Genomic DNA, 17,599 nt, shown 5'->3' on the forward strand with positions numbered 1-17,599 from the left:
AGGGTTTATTTTTTCCCCCCTAACTGTTGAAGAATGAACCAGGATTTGAAGATATGTTAACAACACTTAATTCAAAACTAGCAATGCTCCAGAGAGTTTCTCACACCGAGCTGAATTCAAAGCAATTTATGAGATTTAAAGTCAGGATCTTTCGGCGTTGCGCAGACTGAAATGAGCTCTGGAGTCTTGTGCGCTGATGGCCCGCGTCCAGCAGACCTCAATTACAACGCGGCGAAGCCAGAAACGGGGAGAGAGGTAGACTGCGTGGAGCCCTTCAACTACCGCCGCACAGCTCCGTCACTCAAACACACTGTCACTGCCGCGGCCCGAGACGGATCGCCACACTGCGTTCGGAGGCACATGGGAGACATTTAGAGCACACGCACACTTGCCTCCGCACGGATACACACATGTTTTGTGGACGTGAACGTTCTCGTGCAGGTATCGGTTCAACCACTGGGGGGAGCCTTGCAGAGCTCTCACTAAAAAAAAACGTTCTAACAGTACAATGTGCTTCTGTATTTACTCTGAATTAAAGTTAATTACAAGTCGCAGTAGTAATGAATCACGTTAAAACACTAGACGGAAACCACAGACAATTGGAAGCCTTCAGTGAATGAAAACGACACAATCATTTGATGTGTGCCAGACACTTGGTGGTTTTGGATTATTCTGCAGATGGTGACAGTGTTGTTGAACAAGTTCCACATTGCTCCACAGTGTCTCTCCCTCTGCAGTGGTGTCTTTCCGTTGCCAGAGGGTTCCTGTTGTTTGTGCAAGGAATTCTAACACCCTCGCTCCTATTAAATATCAATATTTGGATTTGATTTAACACTCACAACTCTTTAATTCTCACCAGTACTGGCAGATAGAGATGTTTTCTTGGGGATGGTTAAATATTTTAAATGGTTCCTGGAGAAGTGTTTGAAAACTGCTCATTCCATCAGAGCTAAATGCGGTAACAGCACATAAATATTAAATCCAGGACTCCACCTCCCAGACTTTCATCAGAGTGCACTGCCACGGTGAGCGCACCGGGTAGGCTGACAAAAGTGATTCCTGCACCTTTATAATTGGAATCGAATCTCATCAGTCAAAGGCTCCCTGTCTGGGGCGGAACGCTGCAGCCTGTGGTTTTGATGTTTCTTTAGCAAAGGAGAGCTTTCTGGTATGTAGCAGGAACAAGGTGTTGACTTATTAGGTGAACTAAGAAGTGTAGGAAAAAAGTTATACGCAGGGCCTATTGTATGTTCTGCGGTTGGGAAGAGAGCCCATAAAACATATGGGAAAGTATTTAGGGCATATACTTATTTTTTCTTAAACTAACTTACCCTGTACACAGAAATAATACACCTTTTCACATTTTCTGCTGTTGTCAGGTTTTGACATTGCTCAGCTTTTTCCTCTTCTGTGTGTTTCCAGGTTTAAAAAGGCGGAGGCAAAATGAAGACAGCTGCCAAGGGTTTTGGGAAGTCTATTATGGCCCCTTCGCATCGTGAGGGTTGGTGGAATACGTGGATAGTGCTCATGGTGTACGTGGCCTTGGAGCTTGTAACGGTCCATTCATCCGTGGTCCTCGGGACCCTTGAGCTACAGCTGGACGAGGAGCAACCAGCGGGCACAATCGTCGGGGACATCAGCGCCGGCCTTCCTCCTGGCATCACAGCCTCCATGTTCTTCATCTCAGACCACGAGGGAACAGGCGTGGGCAGTGATTTGGACATCGATGAGAGCACCGGCATTATTAAAACCGCCAAAGTCCTTGACCGGGAACTGAGGGACAGGTACAACTTTATTGCCGTCACCATGACAGGCGTGACCGTGGAGGTGACCATCAAGGTGAATGACATAAACGACCACGCTCCAACTTTCTCAAGAAAACAGACAACGTTTAAAATCCCTGAGCAGACGGCCATAGGGACGAGGTTTTCTCTTGAGCCCGCTGTAGATGCTGATAAAGGCCAGTTGACGACACAGGGTTACCTTATCAAAGACGGAAATGTTGGCCAGGCCTTCACCTTGGAGACCAGGAGGGGCAGCAATGAGGTTCTCTATCTGGACCTGGTGGTCAACGCCGTTCTAGACAGAGAGAAAAGATCCACCTACACTCTATCCTTGGAGGCGTTTGATGGCGGTTCCCCTAAAAGGACGGATCAGATGACCTTAGATATTACTGTACAAGACATTAACGACAACGCTCCTGTTTTTAACCAGAGCCGCTACCTTGCTATAATATCTGAGAACCTCCAACCAGGAAGCAACATCCTGCAGGTGTTCGCCACAGACGCTGATGAAGGGGACAACGGGATGGTGCTGTACGAAATCAACAGGAGACAAAGCGACCCCGACCGCTACTTTGTCATCGACCCTCGCACCGGTGTCATCACGCTCAGCAAGCCGCTGGACTTTGAGATGCGGCGAGTCCACGAGCTGGTGGTCCAGGCGCAAGACAACTCCACCCATCCGGAGGTGACCAACGCCTTCGTCACCATCCACGTCAGAGACTACAATGACAACCAGCCCACCATGACCATCATCTTTCTCAGCGAGGACGGGTCTCCCAGAATCTCAGAAGGAGCCCAACCGGGCCAGTACGTCGCCAGGATCTCCGTCACCGACCCGGACTACGGAGAGTACGCCAACGTCAATGTGTCGCTGGAGGGAGGAGATGGAAAGTTTGCCCTGACCACGAAGGATAGTATCATCTATCTGATTTGCGTGGACAAGATTTTGGACCGAGAGGAGAGGGACACCTATGAGCTGAGGGTGATGGCGACGGACTCGGGAACGCCTCCTCTCAGGGCTGAGTCCTCCTTCATCATCCAGGTGACCGACGTCAATGACAACCCTCCTCTGTTCGACCAGCCGGTGTACAGACAGGTCATCCCCGAGGTGGTGTTTCCGGGGAGCTTTGTGTTACAGGTGACGGCCAGAGACAAAGACCAGGGGCCGAACGGGGACATTAGCTACAGCATCCTGCAAGGCCAAGGTGCTTATTCCAACTGGTTCAGTATAGACCCCGTTACAGGGATTATCACCACTCTCTCCCAGCTGGATTATGAAAAGAACCCCAATCCCAGTATAACTGTGGTAGCCAGTGACAGAGGGAAGCCGCCCCTGTCCTCCACTGCTGTGGTCAACATTGTGCTTCAGGATATAAATGACAACGAGCCTGTTTTTGAGAGGAACGTCTACAATGTCTCCATCAAGGAAAGCACACTTCCAGGGACCTGCATTCTCGAGGTAAGACCTTTTTCTTTCCCATTTATTTCATTCACAGTTTGCGAATTGGTCGATTTTGTAAACACACTCCCACACTTTGACACCGAGCTCATGCAAGAGTTTGAACTCGGCTCAGGGGCAATTGTGAAGAGCATAATAAATGGAAATTTATTAGATAAATAGCAGAGGAATTTGTCCGACTTTGCCGATTCCTTTCATTCCTCTATGACGAGTAATTTAAACGGTGAAGTTATTTAAATTGGACGGCTTTAGAGGAGATTTACCTGTGTTTTTAGGCCAAGATGATCCCCTCGTTGGCTGTCCTGCCTTTCACCTCTCAAAAGGTTTCCAGGGTAACAGAGGCAGTGCAAAGTCCTCTGTCAGCTGAGGCACAAAGGCCTTTTTCACATATTCGACGGCAGAGACAAATTCGGGGCTTTATCCAAAGAAATAGATGTCACTTCACTCTCAAAAGGCACCTTAATTAGGCTAGTTGAGCGTGAGAAAAAATGGCCACAGACGACAGGATGAATTAAAGTTCAGGCAAATTACAGCACCCGCTGTGACTGCGGGCCTTTTTCATTAAAACGTATTGTTTTGTCAAGTCGTTTTTTTTGGCCGTCGTATTAAGAAGACATCAGTTAAGTCATTAAGTAATTTCTTTTCAGTTCACTTCAGTGTTATTTGTAAAGTGCCAAATCACAACATACGAGTCAGAGAGGCTTTTTCATTATTCTGGCCAATACAGAGGTCCATACAAGCTCTTATTCCACAAGCGTCTGCAGTAGTATTGCATGGATCAAGGAGTGCTTTTCACACAGAGGGCCCGGCAGACAGGATCTTGGCCTGGGGTTTGGCCTTGGGAGAGGGAGGAGTTGGACGGAGACGTAGGTTTACACCGCGACTCTTGGCTCGCATGCAGAAAAAGAAGCTACGAGTGCTTCTTATGGGAGGTCCCCTAATTATAAATCACAGGGACCACAAGGATAAGGGGGAAAAAAAGGGGGGGGGGGGGGGCAATGCACCGAAGCTGATTATGGAATTTGGAAAGTGAACCAGAGAAGAATTAAAAAATGTGTGTTTTGGAAAACTGCAAAGCTGCGACCATCACTCTTTCCAATGTGGGCTGAAGTTCATGTTCTGTGAAAATATCTGCAAGCCCTCATTTTTGTTTTTCTTTCAAACCGGAGATGGTCAGGCTTTTGTTTTTCCCCCTCTGCGTCGCGTCCAGCAGCTTTACTACCTGCTTTCAAGCAACTCCTGAGCATGACATGCTTGATCAGTGGCCTCGCAGGGCCCGAAAGGATGAAGTAGTAGTTCCACGCCGCGGCTCTCCCTCCTCTCCTCGGTCTGCCTGGATGCTGCAGACGTGTGTTTGGCCGGCCATGTGAGAACAGACTGCTCTTACTCAGGGTGCCAGAGCTACATCCAAACATCTCAGCAAGACATCTCATGTCTGCCTTTTTTTTCTTTCCCTCTCTCTCTGGATGAAATTCCCAATCCCCCCACCGTATCCAATGGTGTCCAAAAAACCATTACAATATGTGTACTGTGATCATTAATTCAAACATTTGAAGTGGCTTGATTTTTATATTTCTTTCTGCTCAGCAGGACACCGGCGCAGCGGGTCGTGATTATTCTAATGTAGTCTGGCTCCTCGGCGCTGCGCCTGCGATATTTTGTCACTTTCCGCTCGACATCATTTGGTTTATGGTTGACATTATATTTAGATGTGTGTGGGGGGGAAAAGATAACTAAAAATAAGGACTTAAGCATATTAACACCAATCAGTCTTGTAATCCAATATGTATGATCTACTGCTAAAGAAAATAGGTCATCCTTGAGAGGGGAAATCAAATACGACATGAAAAACAACATTTGAAGAACCACAAGCCCCGTTGTGGAATGCGTTTCATGAGCCATTAGTAATTCTAGTCGCCATTATTAGTTTTCAAACTGTGTCCAACTTTACAAGTTGTCTGGATTGTGCAGCAGTCAAATATATTTCTCGCACCATTTTATTTTCTCCCTTTCCCTGTGGGTTGGGAGCATGCGTTCACTCTGGAGGGTCTGTTTCATACTGTTTTACTTCAAGCTCATTTAATTCGGTCATTAGGCTCAGAGGCTTTTGATTTCGTGACACGGAGGATGAAGAGTAATATTACGTGTCATTAGGGATAATGAGACCCATCAGCCAGCCTTCATATTTCCAAATTCTGTAAAACAAAGCCCGGCTGTCTTGGCTTCGAGAGTTATTCGTCATTTCATCCCTCTCTGTGTTATTCCACTTATGAATTAATATTTCTTTTCCAGTTGGTTATGTCCGAATCCCACATTGGGGAATAATTTGCACCTCGTAGCGTCGTGGTTTTTTCGGTTGGTTTGGAGTGCGTCTCGGCTAAGAATTGTCCCTCTGTCTGTTTTGGGGGGTCGTTCTGGCTCCAGCAGAAAGGCGAGAGGGGGTCTCCCGGCAGCTGAGGGGGAAATGAGCCCTGACAAGCGCTGGCATGAGTGGCGGAGGTGACATTAGCAGGGGGGCTTCCTTGTCTGTCTGTTGGTCTTTCCCTCTCCAAATTCTTATCTGATTTCCCTTCGTTTCTCATTAAGCGGCTGTGAGGACAGGCCAGACCTAATTTTTAAACCTGCCTCCCCCACCTCCTTGTTCTTGACAAAATGGGCAGCTTGTCATCACCGCAGCAACCTGAGACCAACCCTGATAGCTGCGAGTGAAGGAGCGAACATTTAGCTATTTTTCTTTCTCGAAGCCGTAACTCAAACTTTTGCATTTATCTGTATCTTTGCCACCCAGAGGGCGTCCACTCTCACAGATGATGAGAAGATTCTGAGTGTGATGAATTCACAACTAAAGGAAAATCTCCAAAATGTTAAGGTGAACATAGGCATCTAGATAAAGCTTCTGCTGTCGGCCCTTATTGCAAAAAGCTCTTGAATTGTTTCTCCCTTCTTTGGCGTCTTCTGGGTTTATGGCTCCTTTTTTAAAACCTTGAAATACTTTTTTTTGTACGTTAGAAACGTCATCAACATGCTCACTACTCCATTTTCCTCCTGTATTCTCTCATCGGCTCCCTCGGACATTCTCAGGAGTTTTTATTCTGGAACAACTGAAACATCTGCGTTCTCACCAACAGCCTCTCTGGATCATTTCAGGAGATTATCCTGGTGATATTGTTGCCGGATTCTTATGCTTCCTGTGAACAACAATGCTAAGAGCCTGCTCGTCTTTAGTTCAGATAACTACAGATGCAGTCTTTTCGGGCGGTGTAACATACGGCACATATACAACTGCAACGCATTCATTATTTCACGGAACTTTTTAAAGGCAGCCTAGTTGAAAGTGGTACCTCAGTGAAGTGCTACTCCTAATCCCTTCCCCCTCCAACATAAAAGCAACCCATCTACAGGGGGGAAAAAAGGAATACTGATAATTGCCTGAGAGAGAAGGTATGAATGATTGAAAGATGTGTTACTTTCACAGCAGAGTTTCCACAGTCTTTTTGTAGTGTAGTGACCACCTACTGGTAACCGCCAGGCAGGTGCTAATAACACTGATTCCATTACCGTGGCGTCCTTGAGCCTGATGTGTTACCAGATGAGAAAAAATGTGGCTGTACCGAGGGGGGGTTTTAGGAAAGCCTGCATTTTTTAAATATACCCTGCGTTTCTGCAATCTGTGCCTTTTATTATTTTATGTTTGCAGGAACACCTAGTTTTTATTTTTTACATTCCCCAAAGAACAGATTCATCCCTTTGTATTTAAAACAGAAAGTTACGCTCTCACAGTAAGTTGGCGAAGTTGAGAGCATACGGGACGTGGGATTTGAAGCAGAAGTTAGTTTGTTGTCTTCTGGTTTATTTAAACAAAAAAAGGCCACTCTTGAAGAAATTTAATATTTATGTTTTGCAGCTCTCTGCTCCTCCACAAAAGGGAGTTGTAGCTGCAACTCTTAAATTTCAACCTTATGTTCCCAGATGTTCCCAGTGTGGTGCGTTAAAAATAGCTCATTTTGACTTTCGCCCACACGAAATGTCTTCAAAACAACCGTGTAAAGTTCTGTGGTTTTTGTGACCGAAAACGACACCTGCCGGCTCCGGTTCTCTTCTCTACACGGCCACTTGTTTTCTCTGTCCTGAACTTGGCCAATGTCCCAGTGTCGCTGTGTTTCCAGATTATCCAAATACGACTTTTTGCAGATAAGTGAGACCAAATGGAGATTTAAAAAAAAAAAGAATTGCCACTTTCAGGCTGGTATTTTGGGACCAAAAAACTTGTAATCAATTCTTACCAGACATTTTTCTGGGGATGGTGTGTGTAAAAACGAAATGCTCACTTGTCTGTTGTAATACCAGACTTGCCCATCTCCCTGTGACATTGGGTTAGCTTGAGGCAACTGTGCCTTTGGTCTCCTCTGTTTCTCTTTCCCCTCGCTAACTACCAAGCTTTGCTGTGTGGCTCTGCGGTGTAACAGTATTTTCAGAGAATGGTAAAATTGCAGGAAACTGGATGTGCTACTTAATGTGTTCGCAAATGTAATACTTCCTTGAACACTTACTCGTGGGGCTAGCAGGGGCAGTGAAGCGAACATAAACACCGATGTACATCTGGATGGAGTGTGGGTGTTCAGGTCAAAGTTGCTTCGCTTGAGACAGCTGAGCGCATTTTATTGTGCTCGGCCGTCCATCAGCAAATCCACAGCCTCGCTCCTTCCAACGGGAGAAAGAAGAGGAGAAAGTTGTGGTGAAAATTTTAATGGCACAAGGCTGAATAAAGAGACCAGGAGGAAATGTCGTTCAGGAGAAAACCAAATTTGTGAGTTTGAACAGCAAACCTGAAGGAACGCTGCATTTGCGGACTGAAAATGTTACAGCTGTATTTGTTCTACGGCTGCAGCAGGAAGATGAAAAAAATGCCGCAATATTAGACATACAAGACAGAATACAAGACATATTCAATTTGAAACAATATAAAGTAGAGAAAAGCGGCAAATCCACGTGCAAAATGTCTTTCAGCAGCAGATGTTTTTTATGTTAAATAGTTGATTGCTTTGGAATATTAAAAAGCTTTCTTGTACTTATTTATCATTCAAATACACCATTAAACAGTAAATTCAGCATATGTCCTTAAACCACCACCTGCTCAAACTTCATATTTTGCTAAACATGCCATAAGGCTTCTTTATTGGATGCAGTCTGCTTTGTGAGTGCTGAGGTAAAGCGAGCCGTGTTTACATGACTTCAGGGTGACCGTAAAAGGTCAGTGCAGGCGCTGATGCAGCCGCGCAGATTGTTGACTGCGAAGCCAAAGTTGAGAGATAAAACGCCTGCTGGAGGGGGTTTCCTGCCCACATCTGGTGGAGAGGGGAAGATGGGCTTATGTAGCTCTCCCGCAGGACAAGACATTTCATTACACTCTGTCTGTTCGCTCTGTCTGCTGCAGGTGAGGCAGACGTCTCTTCGCCGCTTCCAAGTTCCTATGAAGGAGTGTGAGTGTATAGTGAAAGGAGGGCGAGGGAGGGAAAGAAAACAGTTGAGTGTCCAGAGGGACAGTCGGCCTCTGGCAGCTGTGACATGGCTTCGACTCAGCAGCTGGATCCAGCTGTTTGGTCCTTCCTCTAACATCTCTCCTCTGACTCTGTGGGGTTAGCTCTCCCTCGCTCTTCCTGTCACTTCATTTCTTTTTGTCTCGCTTTATCCTGTATCCGTGTCCATGCAGGCTTCTTATCTCTTACCGGTCCCCCTTTCCCACACTGCGGTGTTCCCCTACGTGATCCGATTACACCGCCTCACCTCCCTGCGGAGCGGTGACATGTGGATCGGAGCAGGTGAGAGCAGAACATCAGCCTGTCTGGGGATGCTCCGGCCTCCCTGCAGACGGAAACACACTTCCTTGAGGGTCCCAGCCTGACCAGGCCCGGGATTATCCAATTTGATGATGCAAGAAAAAAGCGGGTTTGAATTACCGACACGGTGAAGTCAGGCTGCAGGTGTCTGTGCCTTCGCAGTCATGCGGTCACATTGTTTTATTCCGGCTCCAGATGAGCACGTTTGCGTGACCTTTATAAACAGAGACAAATATTCCCTTTGCCTCTTTGCTCCTTTTGAAACGAGGCGGATGGGAAAGGGATGACAGACCGAGAGGCTCGCTGTGACGAGGGCTGCCAGGCCTTCTGTTCTCGCAGCCCGTGGTCCCCCTGCACATGTGCGCGGCAGTTGGTGCCGCCGAACAAGCTGGGCATCAGGAAGCATCATCTGCTCGTGATATTCATTCTGTTCCAAAGCAAATCTGTGCTAAATCATTCGTCCAGTCTCCAGCTGTCCGTCAGGAGCCACCAGACTGGAAAGCAGGCGCTCGGCGACAGATTGCTTGGTAAAATAAAAATCAGTAACCACAAATGTAGATCCCAAACAAAGGGCAATGGAGCATTATCGTGTGTAACGATTAAGTGCATGTATTGTAATGGTCGATACTCAATTGCCACCATGTTGCACATTACATTCACGAGAAAAGTGCCTCCTCCGAGAAAAAGCACGCCCTATATATACACAGCCTTAGAATATCTTAACCGCTGAGCAAATCGTCTCCATATCCACAACTTCACTGTTACAAGGAATGCATCGCTTTCGTCTGCCAGTAACCTCAGCCCCCCTCTTTTTTGCTGCAGCCATGCTGCTGCACAGACTGCCAGTTGAAATAACGGCTGAGAAGAATGTTACTGAGCCCAACGAGCACATGGAAAGAGTGGTGCATTCACTTACCGGCCATGTGGTCAGATCCTTCTATTTCTGCTCTCAATTAGATCAATGTTGGCGAACAACCAGGATTCGTCAATACCTCAGAACCTCATGTGAGAAATAGGTGAGAGTGGGAGAAAAAAAAGGTGGTAAACCAGAAAAGTGAAAATACAAACAAGGCCAGGGGTGAAGATTCAGACGCCAGGGCTACTTCTGTGTGTGGTCAGGAAAATGTGGGACCCAAACGGAGGCTGTTGGAGGAGGATGTTTTGCAGATGCTTGTTAGTAGTAACGATGCTGTGAAAGCTCTCAGCTCCTGTGTGGAGCAAATCAGTGTTCGGGGCTGGGTTTTGAACCCCGGTGCATCTTTGGTACTGTCTTAAATCTCAGCAGGCTCCTTGTATCAGACAGTTTTTAGACTTTTTAATAATATTTGGCAGTTTCTTTCACGTGAATTTGATTCAGACAAAGTTCTTGTTCTTGTGCATCTGCTGTTTTAAGATGATGTAACTTTTTTTTTTGCAGAAATGATCATTTAGATATGACACTCAAACTGCTATCAGACAGGCCCTGAGCTCCAGATAATCTCAGAGTCAAAGACTTTCTCTGGAGTTTCTCCGGCAGCCCCCTGGTTAAACCTATAGGGTCATGTCTGCTTCGGGTGATGCAACACAGCAGGAGATTTTCTGGAGGAGTCGCCACGAGCGAGTGGTCAAGTTGGTGATGATTCCAACAAGCGACGGACGCAAAACTGAAAACAAAGCAAACAAAGCAGACCCCATTGTGCCGACATTCTCAGGAGTCATGTCTGAAAACGAATCTACTCACATGAGTCCTAATTGCGCTTGAATAACACGTTTAATTGGTTAATAATGGTCACTGTAGTCAATGGTAATGGTGTCAAGCGAAAATGTTGCCTATCAAGCAAACGTTTCCAATCATATCGGCGGAATTTTAGTGAGTAAGTAGTTTTTGAGACCTTGTACGACAGAGGGAGAAAATAGCAGCAACAGGGCGAGAACAACAAACCATATGGAGAAGGAGGTTAGTGGCGAGAGACGCTCCACTTTTACATTGCGGTGAGCCGAAGTTGTCTGTCTTGGCTTCAGACTGAGAGGCACCCGGGCCTGCTCCAACCAGACTCCCCGTCTGTGTGTACTGATGCTCCACGGTGGTCCACCCTCACACTGTTGGTTGCATATCTTGAAGCCTTCGCCACATCGACCAGAAACGCCCCTTGTGTGTTATAAGGCGGGACATCTGTTATGCCTTATCTATTCTAAGGTAATGCATCCACCCCTGCAGATTAGTTGTAATAGGGAGACAACTGCGTAGCTTAACGCTGACGTCCTCGGCGCTGAGTGCCAGGATGTCATTAAAGATTTAGCAGCAGAACTAATTATCACAGGGTTAGGTACCTCATCAATAAGGCTAATTTGGTCTGGGGCTGCAGAGTTTATGTTGAGAGCGGTGTGCTGCTCCTTTCAACCGGCGTGTTGAAAGGCCAAATCTTTGTTTAGATTGTTGTGTTGCAGTGAGGAGCCTGGAGGGAGCTCGGGGAGCAGTGGGACTCTGCTGTAATTAGGCAGCGCTGGTATGCAGGAGTGCAGGACTCGGGACGTGTGATGTGGTATTAGAGCGGGCGAACACAAAGCCACACACCGGGGCGTGTGTGTGTGTGCATGTGTGTGTGTCTTTGTGTAGACATGGTTTTTAGGGTGGAAGAAATTCTCTAATCAGAGCCCTGAGTTCTTCCCAGATCGCCTCACAAATGCATCTTGTGGCATCCAACGTATCAACAAAGGATTCTCAGGAGAAGGGGGACTTTATGGTGCAGATATGATTTTCTCTGCCCATGGATAAACTAAAATGATGCACACCATAGTTTCCCCACTACCTTTGCATTAGAGCGTATGTTTAAAGCTGTGTTTGCAGCCAATTCGATCGAATCCAGGCAGGATCGTATCGAGTTGCAGGGCCGTGGAATGTGAACTGAAAAATCCTGACCTTACATCTCTGTGTTTGTACTCGGCGCGGCCTGTGCACGCCGTTCAGAGGCTCTCTCTCTCTCGCTCGCTCAGGCGAGGCAGATCACCCTCAGAGGACACATGAAAAAATACTCCACTTTTAAGTGCCCAGAAAAATGTGCGCACGTATTGTCTTCAGCAGCCTCAGCAAAGTCATCTCGCCGCTCAAATCGATGCAGACAAGGAACTGGTCAGTGCAGTGGTCGGGATAATGGAGAAACAAGTTGTTGATGCTTTCAACAAGCCAATGCATCATTGCCAGGGCTGAGAGGCTCCAGACATCTGGTTTCAGGAGCCTCCTCCACTCAAACCTGGCTGTGTCTTTATAGAGGATCCCTGGAAATGATGCATAATATATTTCCTCAGATCCCTGATGCAACTACAAGAGCCTCAAATCCCAGTTGCGTTTCTGTCTGGTGCTACTACAGAACAGTGTATCATCTCCTCTTTGAACGTCCATCGTATTGGATCCGTCTGCACCTGTCTGCAGCCAGGTGACCTTTTTAATCACCTGCTGGCGTTCAGAGGTTTACTTTTTGCGTCATCGTGGTGGAGTGGCTCACCTGCAGCTTTTACTCTCCTGTCATGGGCGGCGATATTTGCTTGTAATCACCCTGAACAGGACTCTGGGGGCCGTGCAGATGTGAGTGATCTTCGTTCGCAGACCTGTGCAGATCTTTGGTTTAGTGCCTGGACAGAACTAAAGAGTCACCTGCTGCCAATTTTTTACTATCAACAGCTTATTGCTCGCAGGCCCTGATTAGGCCAGACAGCGGATATGGTGATTAATGTAGCAATTTACCTTTTGTACGTGAAGTCACGGCATGCTGCAATAACACTAGCTCATTCAAAGATCTGCCGTGAACTGGACAGTTTGTCTCTTTTAACTCTTCAGTAAATCAGGAGAAGTTAAACTAAAGTTGAAATCGTTTTTTTGTTTCCATGTTGTGTCTCGTTGATTGTTTCCAGAACAACCAAGTGCTCAAGGGCAGTTAGACCTCCTTCAGACCTGGTATTTCACATCAGTCCTGAGTAACTGGATCACAAGTGGTCCACAGGTCTGAACACACCCAAATGCATCCTGAATGAGTCCTGAGGATCCATCATGCAGACCACATGTGGAGATGCTCTGGGACAAGGGTTTGGTATCGTTAGCTATTAGCTACTAGCTAACTGTGACGTGCTTCCCGAGCCATGGAGAGAATGTGTTGCCGCCAGAGTTTAATGTGACGTTAACTAGACACGTGTGGTGTAGTTAATGTTGCCTGTGAGCAGTGCAGCTATTTCAGTGCATAGCTCAGGCATCAAAATGACCATTTCTATTTGGCCTGATGTAGGAACCAGTGCCGGATTGGTACCGGATTTCGTTGCCCCACCCTATCTGGGATGTGTCCACATTGTTTTCACTGTGTGACCACAAATGCATCCTGGGCCACCGATGAAGGACGGCCTACTCAGCTGACCTCTGACCAGCTACAGTTTAAATGCATTTTTACACTTCTCTGTGGCCATATTTGTTTGTATTCCCTTTAATTCCCTCAGTCCCTCCTGACTCCACTCGCTCTCTTTCTCTCTTTTGCTCGCGGCGACAAACACAAACATTGTCATCGACACACCTGTGAACTCAAACTGGGTAAAAAACAACATAATTTGGTCTTCGCCAAACACAAATGACAAACCTGTTTGTCTGCATGTAAAGCCGGGAAGTGAGATCTGATCACAAGGGGCCACAGGAGACACAATCAGCACGTATTTAAATGCCATGTCTCTCAGGGTGGATTTTAATACCAGGTCTGAACAGGGCCTCAGTTATTGACAAAGTGGGGGGGGGGAGTGACTCAGCTGAAGTCACATTGTCACAGACATTTTTCTCAGTCCATCAGGAACGCGAACTCTCACACTTTCAGTCACAAGTCTGTTGATCTAATATCTCGACGATCACGGCCGCCGTCCTCATCATCACTTGTGGAACAAAAGCTTTTAAAATAAATACTGTTCCGCAGGAGGGAAAAAACCACAGAGTGATGTTGTAAAGTTGATTTTGACGAGATCTGAGAAGTCTAGGGGGGGGGGGGGGGGGGGGGAGGGGGGGGACATATCCAATAGATGTGTGGACTCCAAAGCAAACAGAATATTTGATTAACACAGTAGAGATGTATTGTGGAATCCCTTATTTACTGAGCTGTAGGATAGATAAGACCCTCGTGCAGAAATGCTCATTTCACGGTCACGATTTGATGTTAAAGCTGCTTGGATTTGCACATTTTCCATTTTGAGTGCATCCCTGAGATGTGACGCACTGCGCTGTGGGCAGCCTGTAATGGTCCCAGTGGTTCTCCCTGCTGCATGAGAAATGTCACTCATCAGTGTGTCAGAAGCAAATTTTAAATATGATTTAAAACATCCTAACTCTGCTCAAACACAAGCACAAATCATTTTAGTTAAACCACTCTGCAAACTCAGAAATTTATTACACTGTCACGGGGCTTTGGCAGTCACCTTTTCTTTTTAAAATAAACGATCATGTCCTGACTATATCATGACTGTTCATGGAAAGATGAGAACATAATCAGGCTTCTCTTCTGGTTTTGAATCTCAGCCACTTCCAGTCAGCGCTCTTCCCCTGTCACCGTTCCTGTCATCGCTGCCGCTGCACCATTTTTTATTCATGGGCTCTTCTTCTTGCATGATTTTCTCTCTTCCTCAGGCAAACTAATTCTACCGTCTAATAGGCTTAGTGGTATCTGTGCAATTTGTATTTTGTTATTACCATGGAGTCATGTTTGAAATATTGTCCTCCTTAGGCTGGAGATATACTTGCTGTTAACTACGCGTACATGTGCGCATGATGGCTTCCTCGCATATCCTGCGTCCATTTGGAGCGTCGGGTTGTGCACGTCCTCAGAAATTAATGCTGCTCTTACACCAGATGCAACATGCACTTGACCAGTAGGGGCAGTGTAGCGGTAGTATTATGCATGTGTTGTGGTGTATCACCAGCAGGCTAATCCGGCGGAGCAAATCATCAAACGTCCTGGTGGATATCGAAAGTACTGTTGGTGTTTTTCATCATCAATTTCTCGCATTGGCAGAACGAAGGAAACAAACTCGCCATTGTCACGCCGTGCTTGATTTAAGGGCTTAACAGATCATCTACGATGGCGCCGCTGTCTCTTTTCCTGCCCTTATCTCAGAATGAACAAAATAGTATCCTCTTCTATACGGTCTGATTTCTCCGGTGTGCCCTCTAGTGGTACCACGCGTAGTACATCGGCAAGTTTGAAGAATATAGGCAAGAATATCTCCGGCATTAGTGTGAATTGAACTGCGTGGACGTCTTTGGCTCACGTAACCTCTCTTCGTTAACAAGAGCAACGGTTTTGTCCTTTCAGGAACCCCATTTCAGATCGTCGGTTCAAGTTTCCTGCTGCCTCTATTTACTCCACTTGTATATTTCTGAAAGAGGGGCCGGGAGCCTCCCTCCCTCCCTCCCGCCGTTCGGTAAATGCCTTGTAAACAGGCTGTTTAAGTGTGAAGTCACCCTGTGCCCTGTTGCTTCCGCTCTTTATTCATCCCACTAACGCACATACACATCGAAGTATAGTGAATGTTTTGCAAAAAGAGTTGGGGAGGGTGGAGGGCGCCATAGCTGCGGTGGGACCGGGCCAAGACAAGCTTTGCAGAAAGTTTTTTTCTGCATTAAAGAAAAATAGACAAAGACGCTCTTTCAACATTTCCTGTATCTATTCAGTGAACATGAAGTTTGAGATTCTAAAACTGGGCGAAAGAACTAAAGGAAATAAGAGAAGTGAAGAAGCTGAATGAAAACCTAAGCTTAAAAAAAAGAGAAAAGCACCTACACTGTTTTTTTAAGAGACCGACCGGAGAAAGTGGAAAATTTTTGAAACAAATGTGGAACGCAGGAGGAGGAAGAGTGAGAAAGAAAAGCAGATGCTGAGAGGGAAAAGGAGGCGATTTACCTCATGCAGTGTGCATGCAAAAGTGGTGTGTGGATGAGGCTGGAGCGATGGTTTGTTACCATGGCGATGCTGGGAAAGGACGGAGGGGAGGAGAGCGGCGTAAACAAGAAACCCCATCGATTTCACGGGCGAATCATCATCACAAAGTGCCTGCTCCTTCGTTATAATTGCGGCGGTGCTGTCCCTAAATGAATTGTGGAGAGGTGAACTTGTGAAGCCTTGAAAGCTCAGTTACCAAACAGCACGTCCAAGAACAGTTTATAGACTTTTTGTTTGTTCGAGGTCCTGGAGCTGGCCGTCCCTTTTTTTCCCCCCCAGAGTTCACTGCTGTTTCTCTTTGGACCGCCTCACGGTCTCGACTATCGCAAAACGTTATCAACACATCCTCGAGGTCTGGGGAACATGCAGAAGGGCCTGCGGATGTTTGTTTGGAGATAAAAAACATCGCGATCGCCTGGCTAGAGGAGGTACATTTATCCTGGTGTGTAAACACGGAGTATAAACTGGACTATCAGATGAATCCATATTGTATATCCACTGAGGTTTTTCATTTGGACGCTGGAATCGAGGGGTAGCGGCGGACTGGCTGTGTTTATTCAACATGCCTCCCTCCCTCCGCAAAAACCCTCACCCACCCCTCGCATGTTGTCAGTGGCTGGGCCTCTGCATCTGTCACGAAACAGACATGAGGGAGAGTTCACGAGGCCTCCTCTCTCAAACTCCAGCTCAGACATCTTTGTCCCTGCTTTTTGTCTCGACTTCCTTTCGCCCCCCCATCGTCCACGGCCCCCCCGAGCTCTCCTGGGTTCTGATAACTGATCGGGGGGGGCATCCTAATGAAGTGCCAGCGCGATTAGATTGAATTTGCCCGTCTTTTTTCCACTCGGGAGAAGAAGAGCTATCAGGCTAAAAAACACTTCCCTCCAGAAACAGACTTATCCCACACCTACATCCCCCCCCCCCCAGACGGTTGCTTACTGTTGGACTTTATCCCCCCCCACATTTCAGCCATGTGAAGAAACAAACACACATCTGTTATCTCGGACCAGACAATGCCTATGTGGGCACTGTGGAAAGTAATGTAAACACTCACGGAGAGGTTTCACTGGGGCTGATGGGAACATGTCTGGGGAAAGAAGATGTTTGTCTGAAAACCTACATTTTGGTGAAATGGTTAAACTAACCCTAACCCAATTCATGATATGAAGTTCTTTTTTGCGTAACTGAGGCATCTCTGTTGGACAAGTGGTGACTCTAGTTTAACCCTATTTTCCAAAAAGACAGGAAAGCATCGAAATATATATTTGGATAAAGTCTTTTAGCAGCTGCAAGGCCCCCCCCCGCGTTAATATCTGTAAGATGTATTTATAGACTACAGTAAACTCCCCTTCTTCAGTTGGACTAAAAACAGTCAAAATAATCCTGTTTATAAATAATAATGTACATAAATGATGTGTTTTTTTAGGAGGGATAAACTTTATTGCAGCTTGCGTGCCTGTGTCTTCTCTTCCCCGTCTGGGAAGGTGGGATGAAGCTGACGGATTGTGGCCTGTGTTTGTGCAGAAGGAGAAGGGTGCATCACGATGAGGCCAAAGCACACAAGCTGAAAAGGTTTTTTTT

At 46.5% G+C, this 17,599-nt stretch overlaps 1 protein-coding gene across 1 annotated transcript in view; it reads left to right on the forward strand.

Moving 5' to 3' along the window:
• LOC117772910 (protocadherin-16-like) overlaps positions 1-17,599 on the forward strand; it is an 81,749-nt gene that overhangs the window by 4,438 nt on the left and 59,712 nt on the right. The window contains exon 2 of the mRNA XM_034604488.1: positions 1,423-3,243. Coding sequence (XP_034460379.1) covers positions 1,444-3,243 — 1,800 coding nt within the window. The 5' untranslated portion in view covers positions 1,423-1,443. The remainder of the gene's footprint in view (positions 1-1,422; positions 3,244-17,599) is intronic.

This window comes from Hippoglossus hippoglossus, chromosome 13, assembly GCF_009819705.1.
Source record: "Hippoglossus hippoglossus isolate fHipHip1 chromosome 13, fHipHip1.pri, whole genome shotgun sequence".
NCBI classification, from domain to species: domain Eukaryota; kingdom Metazoa; phylum Chordata; class Actinopteri; order Pleuronectiformes; family Pleuronectidae; genus Hippoglossus; species Hippoglossus hippoglossus.